Raw genomic sequence first — 21,401 nt, 5'->3', positions numbered from 1 at the left:
TCCTACCCTTTCCAGGCCCCAGCTAAATGTTCTCCTGCCGGAGCAGCTATGTCACTGTGGTTGTGAAGCACCACGGATGTGACCTAACGTTTTGCAAGCTGATGGTTCTTATTGCTAGGGCAGAGGTCGAGTACCTAAAAGTTGAGCAGTGGGGCACCTGGGTGGCTCAGCTGGTTAACCGTCCGACTTCTGAACTCAGCTTAGGTTTTGATCTCAGGGTAGTGAGTTTGAGCCCTGCTTGGGGCTCCACACTGGGCATGGATCCTACTTAAAATTTTTTTAGCAGAAAAAACTTCCACAGGTGCTTAGCTACTTACCTATTCTTATGTTGTCAATGCCTTTCCTCCTCTTGGTTTGCCCTTTGTACTCTTCTGTTTTTGTTTGGTTTGCAATAGGGAATGTTTTACTTCCTGTGCAGCTGTGTTTATCCAGCGAACCCTTTGGTAAAAACTTGCTTTTATTTGGTCATGTGGTATGATAACTAAGAAGGAAAAAAAAATAGTAGGGTGACTTCACAAGATGATCTGATCTAGTTCTCTGTTTTCCAGCAAATACTTCTTCATACTGTCCTAAACAGGTGGTTAACCAGAAAGTTGGGTCTGTTTGTGAAGTGATCTAAAAATCAAGTATAGTTAGTGTTCTTTATTTCTAGTAGTTAAATGAGCTTGATAGCTTGCCTTTTTTCTTTACTGTAAATTTTAAATTATAAAAGGGTAATAGGTGCCCATTATAAGAAGTTAAACAATCCAAACATACAAAAAGAAAAAGTTACTATCTTTCTACTCCTTCCATCCACTATTCCCACCTCTTTGGGATAACCAGTGTTAAAAGCCCTGTATATACTTAAGACAGTTTTCATGTTCATACAGATTTCGTCCTAGGGTCATATTATAAACATAATTTTGCAGCATGCTTTCCCCCCCCAGCAGTTTATTACAGACAGTTCTCAATCAATAGATAAGGGTCCACACTCATCATTTTTAAAGGTATGGATTGCCCGTAGTATTTTGGTTTTATGATACCATAATTTAACTGTTTCTTACTGAAAGATTGTATTTGTTTTGTTTTGTTTTGTTTTTTTAATTGAGGTATAACTGCCCTATAACATTATCTAGATTTCAGGTATATGGCATAACAATTCTGTGTATTTATATATTGCGAAATGATCGTAAGTCCAGCTAACATCCATCACCACACATAGTGACAGTTATTTTTCTTGTGATGAGAATTTTAAGATCTGTGCTCTTAGCAGTTTTCAGATATACAGCAAGGTGTATACGCCAGTGTATAGCACCATGCTGTACATTACATCTCCAGGACTGACTTGTTTTATAACTGAAGTTTGTACCTTTTGACCACCTTCACCCATTTCATCCACCTCCCACCCCCACCTCTGGCAACCACCAGTGTGTTATCTGTATCTTTGAGTTCATTGTTATTTCACTTACTCAGTGCCCCCAAGGCGAAATAGGTTTTTTTGTTGTTTTGCTTTTTACCTTTGTATAATAAACTACAGGAGAGATCTCTTTGTCTATAAAACTTGCGTACTATTCTGTAGGATGGTTTCCTAAAGAGAGATTAATGGGTCACAATGCATGTAAGTTTAAATTTTAATAGATGCTGCTAGGTGCTTTGCAGAACAACTGTAGCACCTTATAGAAATGCATGACAAGGAGCCCCTGAGGTATAGAGCATCTGCCTCCCACTCCGGTAGTAATCCCAGGGTCCTGGGATCAAGTCCCACATCAGGCTCCTTGCTCAATAGGGAAACTGCTTCCCCCTCTGCCAGCCGCTGCCCTGGCTTATATGCTCTGTATCTCTCTCTCAAATAAATAGAATCTTTAAAAAATAAATAAAAGAGGTATGTCTGGGTGGCTCAGTTGGTTGAGCAGCTGCCTTTGGCTCAGGTCATGATCCCAGGGTCCTGGGATCAAGTCCCACATGGGGCTCACTGCTCAGCAAGGGGAGCCTTCCTCTACCTCTCCTTCTGCGCCTGCTCCTGTGTGTTCTCGCTCTCTCCCTTTCTCTGTTTCAAATAAATAAATAAAATCTTTTAAAAATAAGTCAATAAATAGATGACAATGCCCTGAATTTTTGACAACGTTGGATAGCACAGCTTTAAATTTTCTTCACCATTCTGTTGAGATGACATCTCATTGCTTAAATTTGCATTGTTCTGACTACCATTAAGTTTGAACATCTTTTCATGTGATTTCCCTTGTATGAAATCTCTATATTTTTTTTAAAGATTTTATTTATTTATTTGACAGAGAGAGATTACAAGTAGGCAGAGAGGTAGGCAGAGAGAGAGAGGAGGAAGCAGGCTCCCTGCTGAGCAGAGAGCCCGATGCGGGACTCGATCCCAGGACCCTGAGATCATGACCTGAGCCTAAGGCAGCGACTTGACCCACTGAGCCACCCAGGCGCCCTGAAATCTCTATATAATTTTGCCCCCTTTTACCTGGGTTGTTAATCTTAACAATAAACAAGGGCGCCTGGGTGGCTCAGTGGGTTAAAGCCTCTGCCTTCAGCTCAGGTCGTGGTCTCAGGGTCCTGGGATCGGGCCCCACATCAGGCTCCCTGTTGAGCGGGGAGCCTGCTTCCCCCTCTCTCTCTGCCTGCCTCTTTGCCTCTCTCTCTGTCAAATAAACAAAATCTTTAAAAAAATCTTAAAAATTAGCAGTTTTGCAGATGGTCTTTGTGTATTGCATATAATAACCCTTTGTTTTGAGTTGTAAATACTCAACTATTCTTTGTTTTTTTACTTTGCTCATGGTTTTTTCTTTTATGCCTTTTAAATGTTTAATTTTTATGTATTGAAATATACCCATCCGGGACGCCTGGGTGGTTCAGTTGGTTAAGCAGCTGCCTTCGGCTCAGGTCATGATCCCAGCGTCTTGGGATCGAGTCCCACATCGGGCTCCTTGCTCAGCAGGGAGACTGCTTCTCCCTCTGCCTCTGCCTGCCATTCTGTCTGCCCTTGCTTGCTCTCCTCCGCCCCCCGATAAATAAATAAAATCTTTAAAAAAAAAAAAAAAAAGAAAAAAAAAAAAAGAAATATACCCATCCTTTCTTTTATGACTCCTGGGTTTCTGTGAACCTGCCTTTTGATACCTTGATCATATAGCATGTACATTTCACTTGCAGGTAAAAGTTTCATTTGATCTGACCACTATTCAAATAAAATACCTGGATGAGGAAAATGAAGAGGTAAGTATATGATGATACCCATGGGCAGCTGTTCAGAAAACAGATCTTATTTCTCAAGAGTGATGGTGAATCGAAAAGTTCAGACTAGTGTTTTTTCATTGTGTAGTAGTTTAAATGTACTTGATAATCGCATGTTCTGAGCTGACGGTGGCATCTGAGATGGAATTGAGAAATAAGGAAGCAACATTGAAGAAGGAAATTTGAGAGGGAACTTTTAAAACTATATAGTGATATAGTTGAAATATACCACAAGCCACCATTTAGTTTATGGTAAACCTTTATTGAGTGGTTACGTGTCAGACTAATAACAATACTGTGCGTTAAGTCTTAGTTATTATCTTTTACCCATGAGGAAACTGAGGCCCAGAGCACCTAAGTGACTTGCCCAGAAGCACAGAAGCTTGGAAATAGTGGAGTTAGGGGTTCATTCCATACCTTCTGCCTCCAGAGCCCAGGCTATTAACCACTATAAATGCTGCCTCTTAATGTACCTGAAATAAAAGGAGGGTATAGAAATTAAGCAATAAAAGTCCTTAATTGAGGCGCCTGGGTGGCTCAGTGTGTTAAAGCCTCTGCCTTCAGCTCAGGTCATGATTTCAGGGTCCTGGGATTGAGCCCCACATCAGGCCGTCTGCTCAGCAGGGCAAGGAGCCTGCTTCCCTGCCCCCCTCTCCCTTCCTCTCTCCCTACTTGTGATCTCTGTCTGTCAGATAAACTCTTTTTTTAAAAAGTCCTTAATTATTATTCAAAATTAGTTCATGATACTGGAAAAGCCCCCAGTCTGAGATTGTGCATCTTACCTGTGAGGCTGGTCCTAGCGACAAAAATGTTCATTTGACAGGAAGTTTATAATTCACTGTTGCTTTTGTCTTTTTACAGGTATCCATTAATAGTCAAGGTGAGTTCTTGAGAGAACCTGTTCAGCTTTATTTAAAAGCTTTCGTCTGTTCTTGAGTGTATACATTTCCATTTACACTCAGATATTGCTGCAGTGTTTAAGTGGAATTTAGTATACAGTAAGTTGACATCTCATTCACTCAGCCGTGGACCTTAGTTACATAGCAAATTTTTATTTTGTAGCAGTTTTTTGTGTATAGATTAGTGCCTTAGATTGGACCCTAAGGACAGCTTTAATGAAGGTTCTCTTAACATTTAAGACACTAATCTTCTGAAAATATGCCTCGCCTTCAAACATACAACTCCATTCTCCTGGTGTTGCCTTTGTCCCTGATGTGGTACATATATTACTGTCAGCTTACAAACATAAAGTGGTATTTCCAGAACTTATTTATAAGATGGCTAGTTGTTCAGAGATTAGAGCGCCTTTTTCCCTGGAACAATGTTCTATATGAAGGTCAGGGTCCCAGACTAGCTCCCCACCAAGCTTATTTTAACCAGCTCTAACGATAGTTAATGATGATGATTTTATTGTGCTTTGCTTTATTGTGCTTTGAAGATACTGCCTTTTTTCCCCCCCACAAATTGAAGGTTTATGGCAACCCTGCCTCACTTTCCCCAAATGCATTTGCTCAATCTGTGTGTCCCATTTTGCTAATTCTCTCATTATTTCATTGTTATATGATATATATTATTATGATCTGTGACCTGTAATTATGATTTGTGACCTGTAATTATGATTTGTTAAATGCCTGGATGATAATTAGCATTTTTTAGCAGTAAAGAATTTTTTTAAATTAAAGTGTGTACTTTTATTTTTAAGGCATAATGCTCTTACACACTTAATAGATTGCAAATAGTAGAAACATAATTTTTATATGCACTGGGAAACAAAAAAATTCATTTGACTTGGTTTTTTTGCAAGTGGTCTGGAACCAAACCGGCAATATGTTGAGGTCTCTCTGCATTAACACTACCCATGAACTCCCTTGCGTCCTGAGCGTCACTAAACCTAGTGTGAAGCAGCTGGGGTAAGGTTTCATAGCTGGAAGGCTCCAGTAGTAAAGAGAGGAGGACGTGAGAGAGAGAGAACTAATCTACAAATAGTTACTGTTTGCAGTGGGATGGGAGGGGAGTTTGTCCGCCAAAAGGTAGCAGCTGCTCCCGTATAAGGATTGTAAGCAGGAAATTCTTAAAAGTCAGGATTGGCAGTACTTAAATAGAATCTTTTGGGCTGGTGAAGAAATATCACAGTGTCTGTTCTTTGTTCTTTGTCTTTTTAGGAGAGTATGAAGAAGCACTTAAGGTAATGGTCATTTCATCTTACTTTCTTTTAAAAATACTTCTTGGGTGCCTGGGTGGCTCAGTGGGTTAAGCCGCTGCCTTCGGCTCAGGTCATGATTTCAGGGTCCTGGGATGGAGTCCCGCATCGGGCTGTCTGCTCGGCAGGGAGCCTGCTTCTTCCTCTCTCTCTCTTTGCCTGCTTCTCTGCCTACTTGTGATCTCTCTCTGTCAAATAAATAAATAAAATCTTTAAAAATACTTCTTGACTAGGGATGCCTGGGTGGCTCAGTCCGTTAGGCAGCTGCCTTTGGCTCAGGTCATGATCCCAGAGTCCTGGGATTGGGCTCCCTGCTCTGTGGGGAGCCTGCTTCCCCCTGTCCACCTCCCCCTGCTCGTGCTCTCTACCTCTCTTTCCTGCAGAGAAATAAATAAATAAATAAAATCTTGGGGGAAAAACATTTATTGACTAAAACTAGAACCTGAACTCCGGTAGCCATGGGCAGAAACTAATGCAACACAGCAGAACTGATTTTTAGAGAGAGTGTGACGAGTGGGACATACCCCTCAGCAAAAGGCAGCTCCTGTTATTAAAGGTTCTTTCTAGTTACTGTTCTTCTCATTTCTGGTCTTGGTATAACCATTGTAGCATTTAAAAATACAAAGGGGGCACCTAGGTGGCTCATTCGTTGGGTGTCTGACTCTTGATCTCAGCTCAGGTCTTGATTTCAGGGTTATGGATTCAAGCCCCTCACTGGAGACTCCACGGTGGGTGCAGAGCCTACTTAAAATTAGAGTTAAAAAAATAAAAATAACTCTGTGAAATGATGCTGATGCTTTCTGGTTCACACTTTTCATCTCCTGACTTTACCTTGTTTCCTCTAGAATGTTATAGGATAATGCAGGAGACTTTAAGGTACAAACTATTGAGTTCACTATCTCTTGCTTGTCAGTAATAATTTAAAGCTTTCCTCAGGTCAGTTCTTTAAGGTGTGCCCAGCTGTCCCTTCATTACCACCTTTGTGATTAAGATTGACTATCTTTTATGAACTTCTAAATCATGACTAAACTTTTTTCCATAATCACTTTTGGTCTAGGGAGGGAAAGGCAAGATTTTTTTTTTTTTTTTTTTTTTTAAGTGGGCTTCACGCCCATTGTGGAACCCAAGGAAGGGCTTGAACTCACATTCAAGACCTGAGCTGAGATCAGAAATCAGTGCTTAACTGACTGAGCCACCCAGGTGGCCCAAGGCAAGATGTTTTTAAACTGGGAGCTGGATTTACCCTTTTTGTTGCCTGGTGGAAATTGCCATTGTGGGTGCCGCTGGGTTCAATAGTTTAGCCAGTCTTGGTTTTTATTCACAAATCCTTATTTACCAGATAGTTTCTTGATTTTGGACATTCAGGCCCCACCCTGGTTTCTCTTAGCTGAGATACTCATTTCTTAGCAATCTCACGCTTCACAGTTTCCTTCTTCCCAGTTTTCATGTGGTCTTCTATTTCCTCTTTGCTTTTTTTTTTTTTTTTTTTTAAGAGCTTGCAGGGGAGCAAGGGGGTAGGGCAGAAGGAGAGAGAGAATCTTAAGCAGGCTCCCTGCCCAGCATAGAGCCCAACTTGGGGCTTGATCTCACAACCCTGAGATCATGTCCAGAGCCAAAATCAGGAATTGGACACTTGACTGAGCTACCCAGGTGTGCCCCATTTCCTCTTTGTTTTTAAGCTGTTGTAAGGACTTGTCTCCCACACCCTTTCACCTTTGTCCAACTCCTCCTGGCTTTTCTCTTGCCCTGTTCTCAGAAGTTTCACTAAAAAAAAAAAAAAAAAAGCCTATGGTCTTCAAAACTATTCTTTCCCATAATCACTGTTTACATAGTCAGAAATCTCGGACTTCAGGGGGTGCCTGGTTAGTTCAGTGTCTGCCTTTGGCTCACGTCGTAATCTCAGGGTCGAGGGATCAAACCCCACATAGGCCCTGCAGAACAAGGAGTCTCCTCACTGCCTCCCATCCCCACACTTGTGCTTGAGTGCGTGCTCTAGTTTTCTCTCTCTCTCTCTTTCAAATAAAATCTTTAAAAAAAAAAACTAAGACCTTGAGAGTCTAGATGTTGTTATAAGCCTGTCCTGTCTCAGGAAGCAAGACTTTTTAATATACATTTTTACATAGTACTTGCTATATGATATTTAAGATCCCATGTTTATATTTTGACACATTGCATTATAGTCATTTCTTGAGCAGTTTTTTCCACAGACTGTACCATACATTTTACTACCAGCTTTTTGGCTTATGGTCTAGAATAGAGGCTGTCAAAGCAGCCAGTGGGCTAGCCATGTGTTTTTATAAATAAAGTTTTATAGGAACCTAGCTATACCTATTACATAGTGTCTGTGGCTGCTTTTGTGCAGACTTGAGAGGAAAACTGTATGGCCTGGAAGCCTAAAATATTTATTATATGGCCCTTTAAGAAAATTTCCTGATCTCTGATCTTAAAATAATACCTTTCAAGTTTTTTGCCAAGAATGCTATTTTTAAATGGAAGCTTAAGTCTGATGTGTAAAAATAGATGAAAAAACGGTTCTTGTCACTGGGTGACAAATGGGGAGATCCAGAAACTGATGGACTTGACCTCTAATCTCTTCTTGGACACTGTAGTACCTTCATGGAACCTTAAATGTTCCCTGAAGTAGAGTTTTCAACATAGGATTTTTAAGAAGGTACTCTTCAAAAAGAGATAACCACTCCAGCATGCTTTCCAAAACACTACTCGGATGGAAAAATAAATGCTTAGGGCACCTGGGTGACTCCGTTGGTTAAGGGACTGCCTTCAGCTCAGGTCATGATCCTGGAGTCCTGGGATCAAGTCCCACATCGGGCTCCCTGCTCAGCAAGGAGTCTGTTTCTCCCTCTGACCTTCTCCCCTCTCATGCTCTCTCTCTCAAGTAAATACATAAAATCTTTTTTTTTTTTTTTTAAAGAAAAAAAAATAAACAATTATAGGCTATAACTTTAAGTTTGGGTTGTGGTAGTCTGGGATTGACTTTTTTTGAAAAGTTGAGATTACAATCCATAACTGGGGTCATAACATAAAAACCTGTTCAACAGAAAAGTAGTAACCCAGTTAATGAGAACATCTCACCTAATAAAGCGCTATCCTAAACCTATTGAATTTTTGATAATAAAACCATTCCTAATTAACATACTGAACAAAAAACAGGATTATGTTAACACTGTCATTAGATTTGATAAAATAAAGGTAAATCCTAATATTTTCAGCATAAATCATCGTATCCCTTCTGTTTAGATGTCTTTGAGTTTTCATTTGGGAAAGGAGAATCACACAGTATGTTTTAATTTTATAATGTGTCCTCTCAGATGGCAGTTAAGCAGGGAAACCAACTCCAGATGCAAGTCCACGAAGGCTCCCGTGTCGACGAAGCCCCGGCGCCAGCAGTACCAGAAAAACGGCCTGTCGTGAGGGCAGGGAAAAAGCCACTTGCATATTATTCATCACTGGTGAGGGTCTTAGGATCAGACATGAAGACCCCAGAGGAGCCTGCAGCACAGGTATGAAGGGAATGGACCTGTCTGCAGTTATCCTAGCTTTGCGTCTCTTGGTGGTGTAACATTTGAACTGTCCCTCGGAGATTGGGCAGTTACTGTGCCCATCTCTGCCTGACTTTTGGAAACGGGTAACTAGTCCTGGAGAAAGGGGCAGGAGGGTGATATAGAGACTTTGTTTTCTGTTTATACTTTTTCATGCTCTTTATTGGGGTTTTTTTGACCATTCATTTATATTATTTGACAAAAGAAACTTCAGAGTACTACATTTTGGGAAAATTATTTTAAACAAGGGCACCTGGCTGGCTCAGTTGGTAGAAGATGCAACTCTTGATCTCAGGGTTGTGAGTTCAAGCCCCATATTGGGTATAGAGATTACTTTAAAAAAAAAAAAAAAAAAAAGTCCTTTTTGAAAAAAAAATCTTAGGGGAAAAATGCAGCGTCCAAGATCTTGGGTTGTATTTCCTTGCAGCAGTTTCCACTTGCTCCACGTGATGCAGACCAGCCTCAAGACAAGCCCCCAGATTGGTTCACAAGCTACCTGGAGACAGTGAGTGTTCTCTCTGGTATGGGTTTTAGCAGCCATTGGAGTGTGGGAGAAAGCTGAACCCAGAGGTCTGCTGCCTCTGATGCAGGGGAATGAAGAGGGATAGCTAATCATTTCCAGACTGGAGCAGTTCCAGTCCAGAAACCTCCTCACTTCTACAGGGATGTATCAGAAAAAGAGGGAACCTAATTCTAAGTTGAGGAAAAGGGACAAGTCTCTGTGCTTGAGAAGGAAGAGGTTAAAATTTACTCATCAAAATGATTTCTTGGTATCCCCTTTGAACCAGTGTACATGTGGAAAGAGTAGACGTTTTGCTGCATTTCTGTCCATTTGTTCAGTAGCTACTAGCTGTTTATGATGTTCTTATACCAGAGACAGGGAGGTGTCTGGTCTGTTTGACATCTTCAGGTTTTTTCCCAGTGTTGGAACTGAGGTTTTTTTCCCTATTTTCTGCTCTGTATTCTAGTTCAGAGAACAAGTGGTTAAAGAAACGGTTGAGAAACTTGAACAGAAATTACACGAGAAGCTAGTCCTCCAGAACCCATCCCTGGGTTCCTGTCCATCAGAAGTCTCAATGCCCATTTCAGAGGAAACACTGTTTTTGCCAGAAAACCAGTTCAACTGGCACATTGCTTGCAACAGCTGCCAAAGGAGTATCGTTGGTGTGCGCTACCAGTGCAGGTGAGCCATCCCTTCAGAGCAGAGAGCTTTTAGAAGACCCCTGAACAGGGCTTCCTGGCATCCTGGAGTGGTATCGGGAAACTGGGCATACGTACCTCTGATGGTGCGCATAGCAGCTGTAGACTAGAAACAAGCTGTTCATCACCCATGAGAAATACTCTTGAAAGGGTAACCGTTCAGACTGTTGATGTGTTCAGATACACACTTGAACTAACAGAGGCAAAGTTATGTTCCCCCAAAACAAAATTATATCTGCAGGAATTATCTCCCTGTTGTTCCACATGTGTTCCTATCTTGCTTGCTCCCGTAGATTTTCCTTTGAAATGGATACATGTTAAGTGCTGTTGCCTTCATTTTATTAATAAGAAACTTGAGACAGGGCATGGCCAGGTGACAGGCTCTGGTTACCACCTCGCTGGTAGAACAGCCAGTATGGAAGTCGGTCTCCTCTCTCACTCCCTCTGGTACTTCCCATGCTTTTCCCCACAGCCTGTGCCCATCTTACAACATCTGTGAAGATTGTGAATCGGGGCCGTACGCGCATGACTCCAACCACATCCTGCTGAAGTTGCGGAGACCTGTGGTGGGTTCCACTGAAGCCTTCTCTCATCCGAGGTTCCCCGCCCCTCGTCTCCCTGCTGCTCTGGAACAAGCCAGGTAAAGCCATAAGTACATGGGAGCCTTGTTCTCGGAAGGGCATCTTGATTGTGGTGTTGGGACACGAATTACAGGACCTCAGACAGTCTCCATAGTTCCTGCGCATTTCCAGTTAGTGTGTGACAACGGGGACCGTGAGCTGAAGCTAATGAGACAGAAATGAGAACTGTAGGAAGACATTAAGCTAGAAGCTGGCACTGATGGAGGCTACAAGGGGCCCAAATAAGCTTCAAGGTTGTTTATGAGGTTTTTTTTTTAAAACTTTTCATTTGTTACCTCACAGGCTCCAGAAACAGGTCGACAAAAATTTTCTTAAGGCAGAAAAGCAAAGGTTGCGAGCTGAGAAGAAACAGCGAAAGGCAGAGGTCAAGGAACTCAAAAAGCAGCTTAAGCTCCACAGGAAGATTCATCTGTGGAGTTCCATCCACGGACTGCAGAGCCCCAGGTCCCCTTTGGGCCGACCCGAGAGCCTGCTGCAGTCACACACTCTGATGTAAGTGCGGGGCCAGGGTGGGCACCAGAGCTGGCGATCCAGCCAGCCAAAACCGGGTCATTAACCAGGTTTTCTCATACTTACCGGCGGTTCCTAACACCCAAACTGTTCCAGCTTCCATCTTAGTGGCACCGGGTGGCTCAGACAAGTTAAGCACCCAGCTTTGTCTCAGGTCATGATCTCTGGGTCTTGAGATCAAGCCCCGAGTCAGACCTCCGAGCTCAGTGGGGGTCTGATGAAATTTCTCTCTCCCTCTCTGCATACTCGCTAGCATGCACACTATCTCTCTGCCTCTCACTCAGATAAATCTTAATAATAATTAGGGGTGCCTGGGTAGCCCAGTTGTGAAGTGTCTGCCTTTGGCTTAGGTCATGATCCTAGAATCCTGGGATCAAGCCCTTCATTGGGCTCCCTGTTTGCTGGGGAGCCTGTTTCTCCCTCTCCTGCTCTGCCTACTTGTGTTCCCTCTCTCGCTGTCTCTCTCTTTCTGTCACATAGATGAATAAAAATCTCTAATTTAAAAAAGAAAAGGAGGGCGCCTGGGTGGCTCAGTGGGTTATAAAGCCTCTGCCTTCAGCTCAGGTCATGATCTCAGAGTCCTGGGATCGAGCCCCGCATCGGGCTCTCTGCTCAGTGGGGAGCCTGCTTCCCCTCCCCTCTGCCTGCCTCTCTGCCTACTTATGAGCTGTCTCTGTCAAATAAATAAATAAAATCTTTTTAAAAAAGAAAAAAGAAGGGGCGCCTGGGTGGCTCAGTGGGTTAAGGCCTCTGCTTTCGGCTCGGGTCACGATCCCAGGGTCCTGGATCGAGCCCCGCGTCGGGCTCTCTGCTCAACGGGGAGCCTGACTCCCCCTCTCTCTCTGCCTGCCTCTCTGCCTGCTTGTGATCTCTCTCTGTCAAATAAATAAATAAATAACCTTTTAAAAAAAAAAAAAAGAAAAGAAAAGGAATTAAAACTTCCCATTCTCTGGTCCCAGCATTCTTAAAGGGTGGTTTGTAGTCATTGTTGACAGAGCAGCCAGTAAGGTTCCAGACTGGCTGGTAGGACCTCTCTTAAGTGGAGGCAGTTGGGATTTGAAGAGCCTGACTCTGTAGTTCTTATATTTATGGATGCTTATCCTCACCATGGCTCTTCATTTCAGGAGTAAGATTTAATTTTTAACTAACCTTCACACCCAACATAGGGCCCAGATTTACAACCCAGAGATCAGGAGTTGCCAGCCAGGTACTCCAAATCTGTCTTGTTTTTTATTTTTACTTATTAAGATTTATTTGTTTATGGGGCGCCTCAGTGGCTCAGTCAGTTAAGCGTCTGACTTTAACTCAGGTCATGATCTTGGGGTCCTGGGATGGAGCCCCCTGTCGGTCTTTGTGCTCAGTGTGGTGTCTGTTTCTCCCTCTCCATCTGCCTCCCCCCCATCCACCCACTCATGCATTCTTGCACACTGTTTCTCTCTCAGGTAAACAAAATTGATTTTTATTTGTTTATTTGAGAGAGAGAGTGTGGGGGTGGGGTGGAGGGAGAGAATCTCCAGCAGACTCCACACTGAGCATGGAGCTCAGCGCAGGGCTCAATCCCACAACCCTGAGATGACCTAAGCTAAAATCAGGAGTTGGACGCCCAACCAGCTGAGTCACTCAGGAACCCCTCTGTCTTGTTCTTTCAAAAATGTTATTAGTAGGGGCACCTGGGTGGCTCAGTTGGTTAAGCAACTGCCTTCGGCTCAGGTCACGGTCCCGGAGTCCCGGGATCGAGTCCTGCATCGGGCTCCCAACTCCATGGGGAGTCTTCTTCTCTCTCTGACCTTTTCGCCTCTCGTGCTCTCTCTCAAATAAATAAATAAAATCTTAAAAAAAAAAAATGTTATTAGTTTTTTTTTTTAAGATTTTTAAGTAGTCTGTACCCCCAATGTCGGACTCAAACTTAACTCCTAGATAAAGAGTCATGTGCTCCACTGACTGAGCTGCCCAGGTGCCTCCTGTTAGTACTTTTTTTTTTTTTTTTTAAGATTTTATTTATTTATTTGACAGAGATCACAAGTAGGCAGAGAGAGAGGGGAAAGCAGGCTCCTTGCCGGGCAGAGAGCCCAATGTGGGGCTTGATCCCAGGACTGAGATCATGACCTGAGCCAAAGGCAGAGTCTTAAACCACTGAGCCATCCAGGTGCCCCCTGTTAGTATTATTCTTGAGGCAAATGCATTAGTACAGTAAGAGTCACTCTCAGGGACGCCTGGATGGCTGAGTTATGCATTTGCCTTCCGCTCAGGTCATGATCCCAGAGTCCTGGGATAGAGTCCCACATCAGGCTCTATGCTCAGCAGGGAGCCTGCTTCTCCCTCTGCCTCTTCTGCCTGCCGCTCTCTGTGCTTCTGCTTGCTCGCGCTCTCTGACAAAAAACAAATAATCTTTAAAAAAAAAAAAAATAGTTACTCTCAGCCTCTTGAATCATGTGTTAGATATTCAGAAGCCGTTGTACCCAACACATGTGACTATCTGAATTTTCTGTTCAGGCTCCCTTTGCAGCCATGTGCCCCAGTTATGCCGACCCTCAGTGCAGCATTTGTGGATGAGAATTTGCCCGATGGGACTCACCTTCAGCCAGGAACCAAGTTTATCAAGCACTGGAGGATGAAAAATACAGGAAATGTCAAGTGGAGTGGAGACACAAAGGTATTTTTTTCCCCCCCAGACTGAAGCTGGGGTGACCTAAAGTGACAGTGCTCAGCTGACAAGCTTGCTTTCTCTTGTCCCTGTTCTTTTCAGCTCAAGTTCATGTGGGGAAACCTAACTTTGGCTTCTACAGAAAAGAAGGACGTTTTGGTTCCCTGCCTGAAGGCCGGCCATGTGGGGGTTGTGTCTGTGGAGTTCATCGCCCCAGCCTTGGAGGGAACGTACACTTCCCATTGGCGTCTTTCTCACAAAGGACAGCAGTTCGGGCCTCGGGTCTGGTGCAGTATCATAGTGGATCCTTTCCCCTCCACAGAGGGCCCTGAGAACATTGAAAAGGGCATGATTGGCTCAAGCAAAGCTGATGAGCTCACCTGCCAGCAAGAGGTGAGCGCTGGAAGGGGAGACTAACGCTGCAGCAGCCTGTGCAGACTGGCCGCTCCTCCCCCTAACACCAGTGTGCTTGTCCTGGGCCCATTCCTCAGGTTTTCCTGGCATGTCCTTAGGATCTTGGTGCAGGCATCCCTGAGTGCTTTTTTATCTCTTCATAGTGATGTTTGGCCAGCCTCTCTGCTATCTGTGGGAAGACAGGCTTGCTTGGCCTGTTGAACTGCAAGACCGATGGCTTTGCTCCTTAACGATCACCTCTCCTAAACTTTCCATGCCTGTGTTCCCTAAATGCTAATGAAGTCTTGCCCTTGTTTTCAGTTGGTATAGTTTTGTTTTTTGTTTTTTGTTTTTAAGATACTTCCCTTCACTAGTGGGGCACTGTCCCCCTTCCCCGCCCACCCCCAGATGGTAGAGTACAGTTTTTTTGTTTGTTTGTTTGTTTTTTGTTTTTTTTTAAAGATTTTATTTGTTTATTTGACAGACAGAGATTACAAGTAGACAGAGAGGCAGGCAGAGAGAGAGAGAGGGAAGCAGGCTCCCTGCTGAGCAGAGAGCCCTATGCGGGACTCGATCCCAGGACCCTGGGATCATGACCCGAGCCAAAGGCAGCGGCTTAACCCACTGAGCCACCCAGGCACCCTAGAGTACAGTTTTTAGAGCATTTTACTGCTTAGATTCAGTTAACCAAAGTTAATGTCATCCTTTTGACAGTAGTTACTATGGTTACTCTAACTTGTTATTAAAGGAAGCTGGGTGAAGGGGGTAATAAGTGAACACTCTGGGGTTTTTTGCAACTTATCTGTAAGTCTAAAATGATCTGGAAACAAGTTGATTTTTTTTTTTTTTTAAGATTTTATTTATTTATTTATTTGAGAGACAATGAGTGAGAGGGAGCATAAGAGAGGAGAAGGTCAGAGGGAGAAGCAGACTCCCCGAGGAGCTGGGAGCCCGATGCGGGACTCGATCCTGGAAGTCTGGGATCATGACCTGAGCTGAAGGCAGTTGCTCAACCAACTGAGCCACCCAGGCGCCCCAGATCTGGAAACAAGTTTTAAAACACATAGACATGCAGCAGTGTTTCGATATTTAGGGAGGCAGCTGTCAGTTGACCTTTTGTTCATTTGAGTGCCTAAAACCCTTTGTCCCGATGGTTTTTCTGTATAGGAGACTTTTCTTCTGGCTAAAGAAGAAATTCAGCTTGATGAAGCAACTAAGCAGACCAAAGGGACAGGAACCTCCATTCCACAGAAGACAAAAAATGTTGCTAATGAGAGGGAGCTCTACATCCCATCCGTGGACCTTCTGACTGCCCAGGTAGAAGACTGAGCACTTTGGGGAGCTAGGGACAGAAGGCAGTGGGGAGTCCTTACCCTGTTGACGAGAAGGTGGCATAGGCACAGACAGTGCTCAGAGAGTCAGAGATCTGCCTGCCCACAGTAGCAAGGAAGATCAGTAGTGGAAGCAGATCTCTAAATGTTTCTTCTCTGCATCGGAAACTCACTCTCGGGCTTCCCCACAGCTTCCCTTTAGTTGCCTCTGCGTTTCTGCTTTTCGGGTTCACTTTCACCCCCACTGCCTTTTCTTTCTTTCCTGCCACTTGGTTATTTGGACATCTAGTTCCCGCTTCACTCTTCTTGATTTCACCTGATTGAGGGGAGGCATGAATTTGAACAGAGTCCAGGAAGGTGTGGAGCTGTGTGGCCTACAAGTGCCCTCGAGACAAAACCTGGCTCCAGCATCCGCTGCAAGAGTCGCCTAATGTTGCCCTTTTTGTCCTCAGGACCTGCTGTCCTTTGAGCTGTTGGATATAAACATTGTCCAAGAGTTGGAGAGAGTGCCCCACAATACTCCCGTGGGTAAGAATGTCATTCCACCCAGGTCATTCATTTTATTAATAAGACAACAAAAGTGTCACACCCTAGACCCTGGTAGTGAGAACCTTCTTCTGAGGAACTGCACGGCAAAGATTTCTCCTACAGTGTGACATTAAAACTGCACCCGTGGGTCCATTTTCCTCCTTTTCCCTATTGTCTGTCAGAGTCAACAATACATGTTTGTGCAAGGCTTCTGTGCCGTAAAGGGACCCTTAAGAAGCCTGGCTGGCTCGTTCATATGGCTCTTGGTCTTGGGGTTGTGAGTTTGAGCCTCATGTTCGTGTAGGGCTTACTTAAAATCTTTGAAAGCAGGGGGATGGGGGTCCTTCTCCATTTTTCTCTAAATGTTTGTCCTTTATGTTCCTGGTTCTGTGTCTTAGCCATGGTTTCTCAGGCCAGACGACTGTGATCCTTCTTGCATTCATTGATCTGAGGTACTTGCACACCTCATGGTCTGGAGGAATTCTTTTTTTTTTTTTTTTTTTTTAATTTTATTTATTTATTTGACAGAGAGAAATCACAAGTAGATGGAGAGGCAGGCAGAGAGAGAGAGAGAGAGGGAAGCAGGCTCCCTGCTGAGCAGAGAGCCCAATGCGGGACTTGATCCCAGGACCCTGAGATCATGACCTGAGCCGAAGGCAGCGGCTTAACCCACTGAGCCACCCAGGCGCCCCTGGAGGAATTATTTATAACAGGCCTTGAAGCCTACCTAGGTTTACTTCAGCCCTGCAGGAGGCAAGAAGCCTGTGAGCTATTGCTTCTAGACACTGACCGTTAATGATGTGTTGCTTTTTTTTTTTTTTTTTTTTTTTTTTGGTTGATGGTTCTTCTTTTTTCATTCTCCAGATATGACCCCCTGCATGTCTCCTCTGCCGCATGACAATCCTTTAATAGAGAAGCCAGGCTTGGGGCAGATACAGGAAGAGAGCGAAGGGGCAGGATTTAAAGTGCTTCCTGGTAAGGGGTTCATTATTTGTCTGATGTTTGCGTTGTCCCCTCCTGTATTACACCATACTCCTTCCTATACTTACATTAGCATGTTCTTGGGTTATCTGTAGCCTCTCCATTTTCTGAAGTTTCCTCACCTTCCCATGGGCCTGATAGCGGCTGTTCTTGGCGTGGAATCCTCACGGGTATGTGGCTTCAGGAAGCCCCTCAACAGCAACAGGCAGGGTTCATGTCTTTCAGATTCCACAGCCTCAGTGAAGAGGAAGACTCAGAACAGTGCCTCAGTGGAAGAAGCAGAAGTTGACCTGAGTGGGACCCAATTCGTGTGTGAGACCGTAATCCGATCGCTTACCTTGGACGCTGCCCCGGATCACAACCCACCTTGCAGACAGAAATCCGTGCACAGTGAGTGTCCCTGAGGTCCCCCAGCTAGCAGGGCAGTGTGTGAATTGTGACTGCCGGACCTGAGGGGGAAAAAGGGCTCCTCTGACTGAGAGTGGCGGTTGGTGGTTTCTTTTTTTTTTAAGATTTTATTTATTTATTTGACAGAAATCACAAGTAGGCAGAGAGAGGGAGATGCAGGTTCCCTCCTGAGCAGAGAGCCTGATGCGGGGCTCAATCCCAGGACCCTGAGATCATGACCTGAGCAGAAGGCAGAGGCTTAACCCTCTGAGCCACCCAGGCACCCCTGGTGGTTTCTTTAGACCCCACATACTCTACTTGACTCTTTTAGATTTTTATTTTATTTTTATTTTTTTATTTTTTTTATTTTTTGAGAGAAACACAGCGAGAGAGGGAACACAAGCAGGGGCAGTGGGAGAGGGAGAAGCGGAGAGCCCGTTGCAGGGCTCGATCCCAGAACCCTGGGATCATGACCTGAGCCGAAGGCAGAGGTTTAACGACTGAGCCACCCAGGCTTCCCTACCCGACTCTTAATTACAGCCTCGTATGCAAGGCAGCCACCATAGCCCCTTTTCACCCTTTCTCGGGGGCAGAGTTACAGCTGCATGACTCAGAGGCACAGCAGCACCTTAGCATCCAGCTGCCTGGAGTCTACACTGAGGAGTCTTCCTATAAGCTGACCGAGCTCTTAAGCAGACACCTCCACTGGCAGCTGAGTTGTGTCCTTTCTCCAGTGACACAGTCACTGGGCAGAAGCAGAGGAGTACCAATTAATTTCCCAAGGTTAAATCCTGCTGTAATCAGTTTCCTTTGTAACAGAAACTTGTAGATACTGGATAGGTAGCGACCATACTATGTATTTCAAGAACTATCCAAAACTTCAAATTCTCGTGCATCAAAATAATACGGAAAAATTTCTTTTGTTTATTATAATGAAATTTGGCCTGTGCTTTTTTTTTTTTTTTTAAGATTTTTATTTATTTATTTGACAGACAGAGATCACAAGTAGGCAGAGAGACAGGCAGAGAGAGAGAGAGGAGGAAGCAGGCTCCCTGCCTAGCAGAGAGCCCCATGAGGGGCTCCATCCCAGGATACTGGGATCATGACCCAAGCCAAAGGCAGAGGCTTTAACCCGCTGAGCCACCCAGGTGTCCCTGGCCTATGCTATTAAATACAGTTTGTCTCACTCTTGTTTTCAAGATACACACTCATTTCCCCGTCCACCCTACAGACTTAGGTACAAGTGCATAACAAAAAATGTTTGTAGTAGTTATCTCTGATAGAATTATAGGTTTTTTTTTTCTCTCCTCATCCTTGTTTTCCCAGTTTTCTGCCATGACTGTTCATTACTTAGCAGAGGAAAGTAGGCATATGCAGTACTTACCACCTGACATTTTCTGTTGCTGTAGCACCATTAGCTAATATATCAGTTTTGATTTGTCTTTAAGATTCATGGTACTCGGGGCGCCTGGGTGGCTCAGTGGGTTAAGCGGCTGCCTTCGGCTCGGGTCATGATCTCAGGGTCCTGGGATCGAGCCCCACATCAGGCTCTCTGCTCAGCGGGGAGCCTGCTTCCCCTCTCTCTCTGCCTGCCTCTCCGACTACTTGTGATTTCTCTCTGTCAAATAAATAAATAAAATCTTTAAAAAAAAAAAAAAGATTCATGGTACTCAGGGGCGCCTGGGTGGCTTAGTCGTTAAGCATCTGCCTTCGGCTCAGGTCATGATCTGAGGGTCCTGGGATCCAGCCCCGTGTCATGCTCCCTGCTCTGCGGGAAGCCTGATTCTCCCTCTCCCGTTCCCCCTGCTTGTGTTGCCTCTCTCGTTGTGTGTCTCTGTCAAATAAATAAATAAAATCTTTAAAGAAAAAAAATTCATGGCACTTCTCAGAAGCCTTGGTGTTTCTCTTTACCTCATGAGCTTCAGTTCTTCTGGCTTTGCCTGGGCCTCAGACTTAGAATGTGGCCATTGGTGGTTCTAGCGGCAGCCCTTTCCCTCTGAGCATCCCCATCCTCTGGCTCAAGGCCTTATCAGGTAAGGGTAGCACTGGGAGCTGCTTTTAGCTTATAGCTTAAAATGAGCTGCTTCCATCCTTCAGTGAAATTTGCCTCCCCTGAAGAAGGACCACTTGGAGATGAGCAGGAGGAGACTGTCCCTAGCGCCAAAGAAGCTGTTGTGGAGGAGGAGGACAACGAGGAGGAGGAAGAGGAGGACGAGCTCAAAGATGAAGTTCAGAGTCAGTCCTCTACTTCTTCAGAGGATTACATCATCATCCTGCCTGAGTGCTTTGACACCAGTCGCCCCCTGGGTGACTCCATGTACAGCTCTGCGCTCTCACAGCCGGGCCTGGAGCGAGGGGCTGAAGGCGAACCTGGGGTTGAGGCGGGGGAGAGACTCACTGGAGGGGAGAACCAGCTGCAGGAGCAGAGCATCAGTGACATCCTCATGACCTCACAGACTCTGGATACAGTGCCCCTCACGCCAGAGGTGGTGGGGCCTCCGCCCCAGCTGTCCAGGTACCATCCACACCCCCCTCAGCCAGGCTCTTGTTCACAAGTGGAATAGGGAGGAAACAGCTCCATCTCAAAACCTGTTTTGTTGTTGTTGTTGTTGTTTGTTGTTGTTTGTGAGCACGGGAGGAGACTTTTTCCCATAGGAAAGTCTGAATTTAGATGAATAAAAGTTGTATTTCCCAGAATTTGTGGATTCTGAATTTAAAGCTGTGCTTGTTTTTAATTATCTGAGCGTAGTCTGTCTACATCTGTTTTGATCATTGAGAGCCAGTTTCTTGTTTGGTTTGGTTTTTTGCTTTTGCTGCCAAAACCCAGGGTCCAAGAGAGCCAGCGACAAATGTCGCTGAACGCCCCTTGCTCTGTTGATGCATGGGTAAAGACACCAAAATTCATTCTTATGTTAACCCAAAGTACAAGAGAAAGCTTAACGTACTATGAAAAAAATATATTCTAAAACCGGAGAACAGTTATTTTTCATCACCTGATCCATGTGTGTCACTGTTCTCTCACGGTATAGCAGAGGATGGAGCCTTGACTAGGATTTATTTAGACCACTCTCTCGGGCAGCTAGACATTGCCCTTTAGCAGGACCATTTAATGGAGCAGGGAGTGACCTGACTCAAGCCGGGCTTTCTAGTTTGAGTGTGGCTAAGGAGGAGAACCACAGGTAGAATGAGCCCTTCCTGCCTGATCCCTGCATTCGGACATGAGGTCTGGGTCAGAAAAGGGAAGCCTTTGTAGAGAATTCGCCACAGCTGTGCTATGTGTCCTGTGTCTCCAGCGTTCCCATAGGTGCCTTTTCCACTGACTTTCGATATTGTCTTTCTGAAAGGAGCCCTCCTTGTACACAGCTGGATGGTTCCCCAGGATTGGATTTACCAGTTACCATACCAGAAGTTTCTTCAGTCCCCGATCAGATCAGAGGAGGTAACGACCAGAGTGTGAGCTTCATGTCTTTTTCTGTGCTCCTTTCTGATGAAACCAGGCATACATAGGCACTCTGTCTTCATGATTCGTGGCATTATTCAGAAACCTGCCCATCTCTTTTTTCTGTGGCCCTCCCTCACATTCTTTTCTGTCCTTTAGCTTCGTATTTATTAAGTGAGACCTCACAGAGGCAGGCATTGTGCTGCAGTGGCAAGAATACAGGGTTTGGAGCTAGACCAGTCTAGGTTCCAGGCCCAGCTCCCCCTTTCCTCACTGTGTGACCTTGAAGCGGTTCAGCACAGTCATAAAACCTGTGGGGCTGTTTTTTTAGCACCTTGAAGTTGTTAGTAGACCTTCAA

The 21,401-nt window shown here is 44.6% G+C and overlaps 1 protein-coding gene across 4 annotated transcripts in view; it reads left to right on the top strand.

The window, feature by feature from the left end:
• NBR1 (NBR1 autophagy cargo receptor) overlaps nucleotides 1-21,401 on the top strand; it is a 33,471-nt gene that overhangs the window by 6,015 nt on the left and 6,055 nt on the right. For 3 of the 4 annotated variants that reach the window (XM_059149828.1, XM_059149827.1, XM_059149830.1), the window contains 16 exons: nucleotides 3,148-3,210; nucleotides 4,090-4,108; nucleotides 5,391-5,413; nucleotides 8,758-8,949; nucleotides 9,416-9,493; nucleotides 9,957-10,171; nucleotides 10,661-10,828; nucleotides 11,112-11,321; nucleotides 13,833-13,992; nucleotides 14,086-14,376; nucleotides 15,544-15,693; nucleotides 16,160-16,235; nucleotides 17,100-17,210; nucleotides 17,442-17,606; nucleotides 19,701-20,118; nucleotides 20,948-21,042. In XM_059149828.1, coding sequence (XP_059005811.1) covers nucleotides 3,148-3,210; nucleotides 4,090-4,108; nucleotides 5,391-5,413; nucleotides 8,758-8,949; nucleotides 9,416-9,493; nucleotides 9,957-10,171; nucleotides 10,661-10,828; nucleotides 11,112-11,321; nucleotides 13,833-13,992; nucleotides 14,086-14,376; nucleotides 15,544-15,693; nucleotides 16,160-16,235; nucleotides 17,100-17,210; nucleotides 17,442-17,606; nucleotides 19,701-20,118; nucleotides 20,948-21,042 — 2,434 coding nt within the window. The remainder of the gene's footprint in view (nucleotides 1-3,147; nucleotides 3,211-4,089; nucleotides 4,109-5,390; nucleotides 5,414-8,757; nucleotides 8,950-9,415; nucleotides 9,494-9,956; nucleotides 10,172-10,660; nucleotides 10,829-11,111; nucleotides 11,322-13,832; nucleotides 13,993-14,085; nucleotides 14,377-15,543; nucleotides 15,694-16,159; nucleotides 16,236-17,099; nucleotides 17,211-17,441; nucleotides 17,607-19,700; nucleotides 20,119-20,947; nucleotides 21,043-21,401) is intronic. The other variant, XM_059149829.1, reaches the window with a different exon arrangement.

The sequence above is a fragment of the Mustela lutreola genome, chromosome 15 (genome assembly GCF_030435805.1).
Source record: "Mustela lutreola isolate mMusLut2 chromosome 15, mMusLut2.pri, whole genome shotgun sequence".
Lineage (NCBI taxonomy): Eukaryota > Metazoa > Chordata > Mammalia > Carnivora > Mustelidae > Mustela > Mustela lutreola.
Note: the sequence above shows the minus strand (reverse complement) of the source record. Positions and strands in the feature narration are given on the sequence as shown.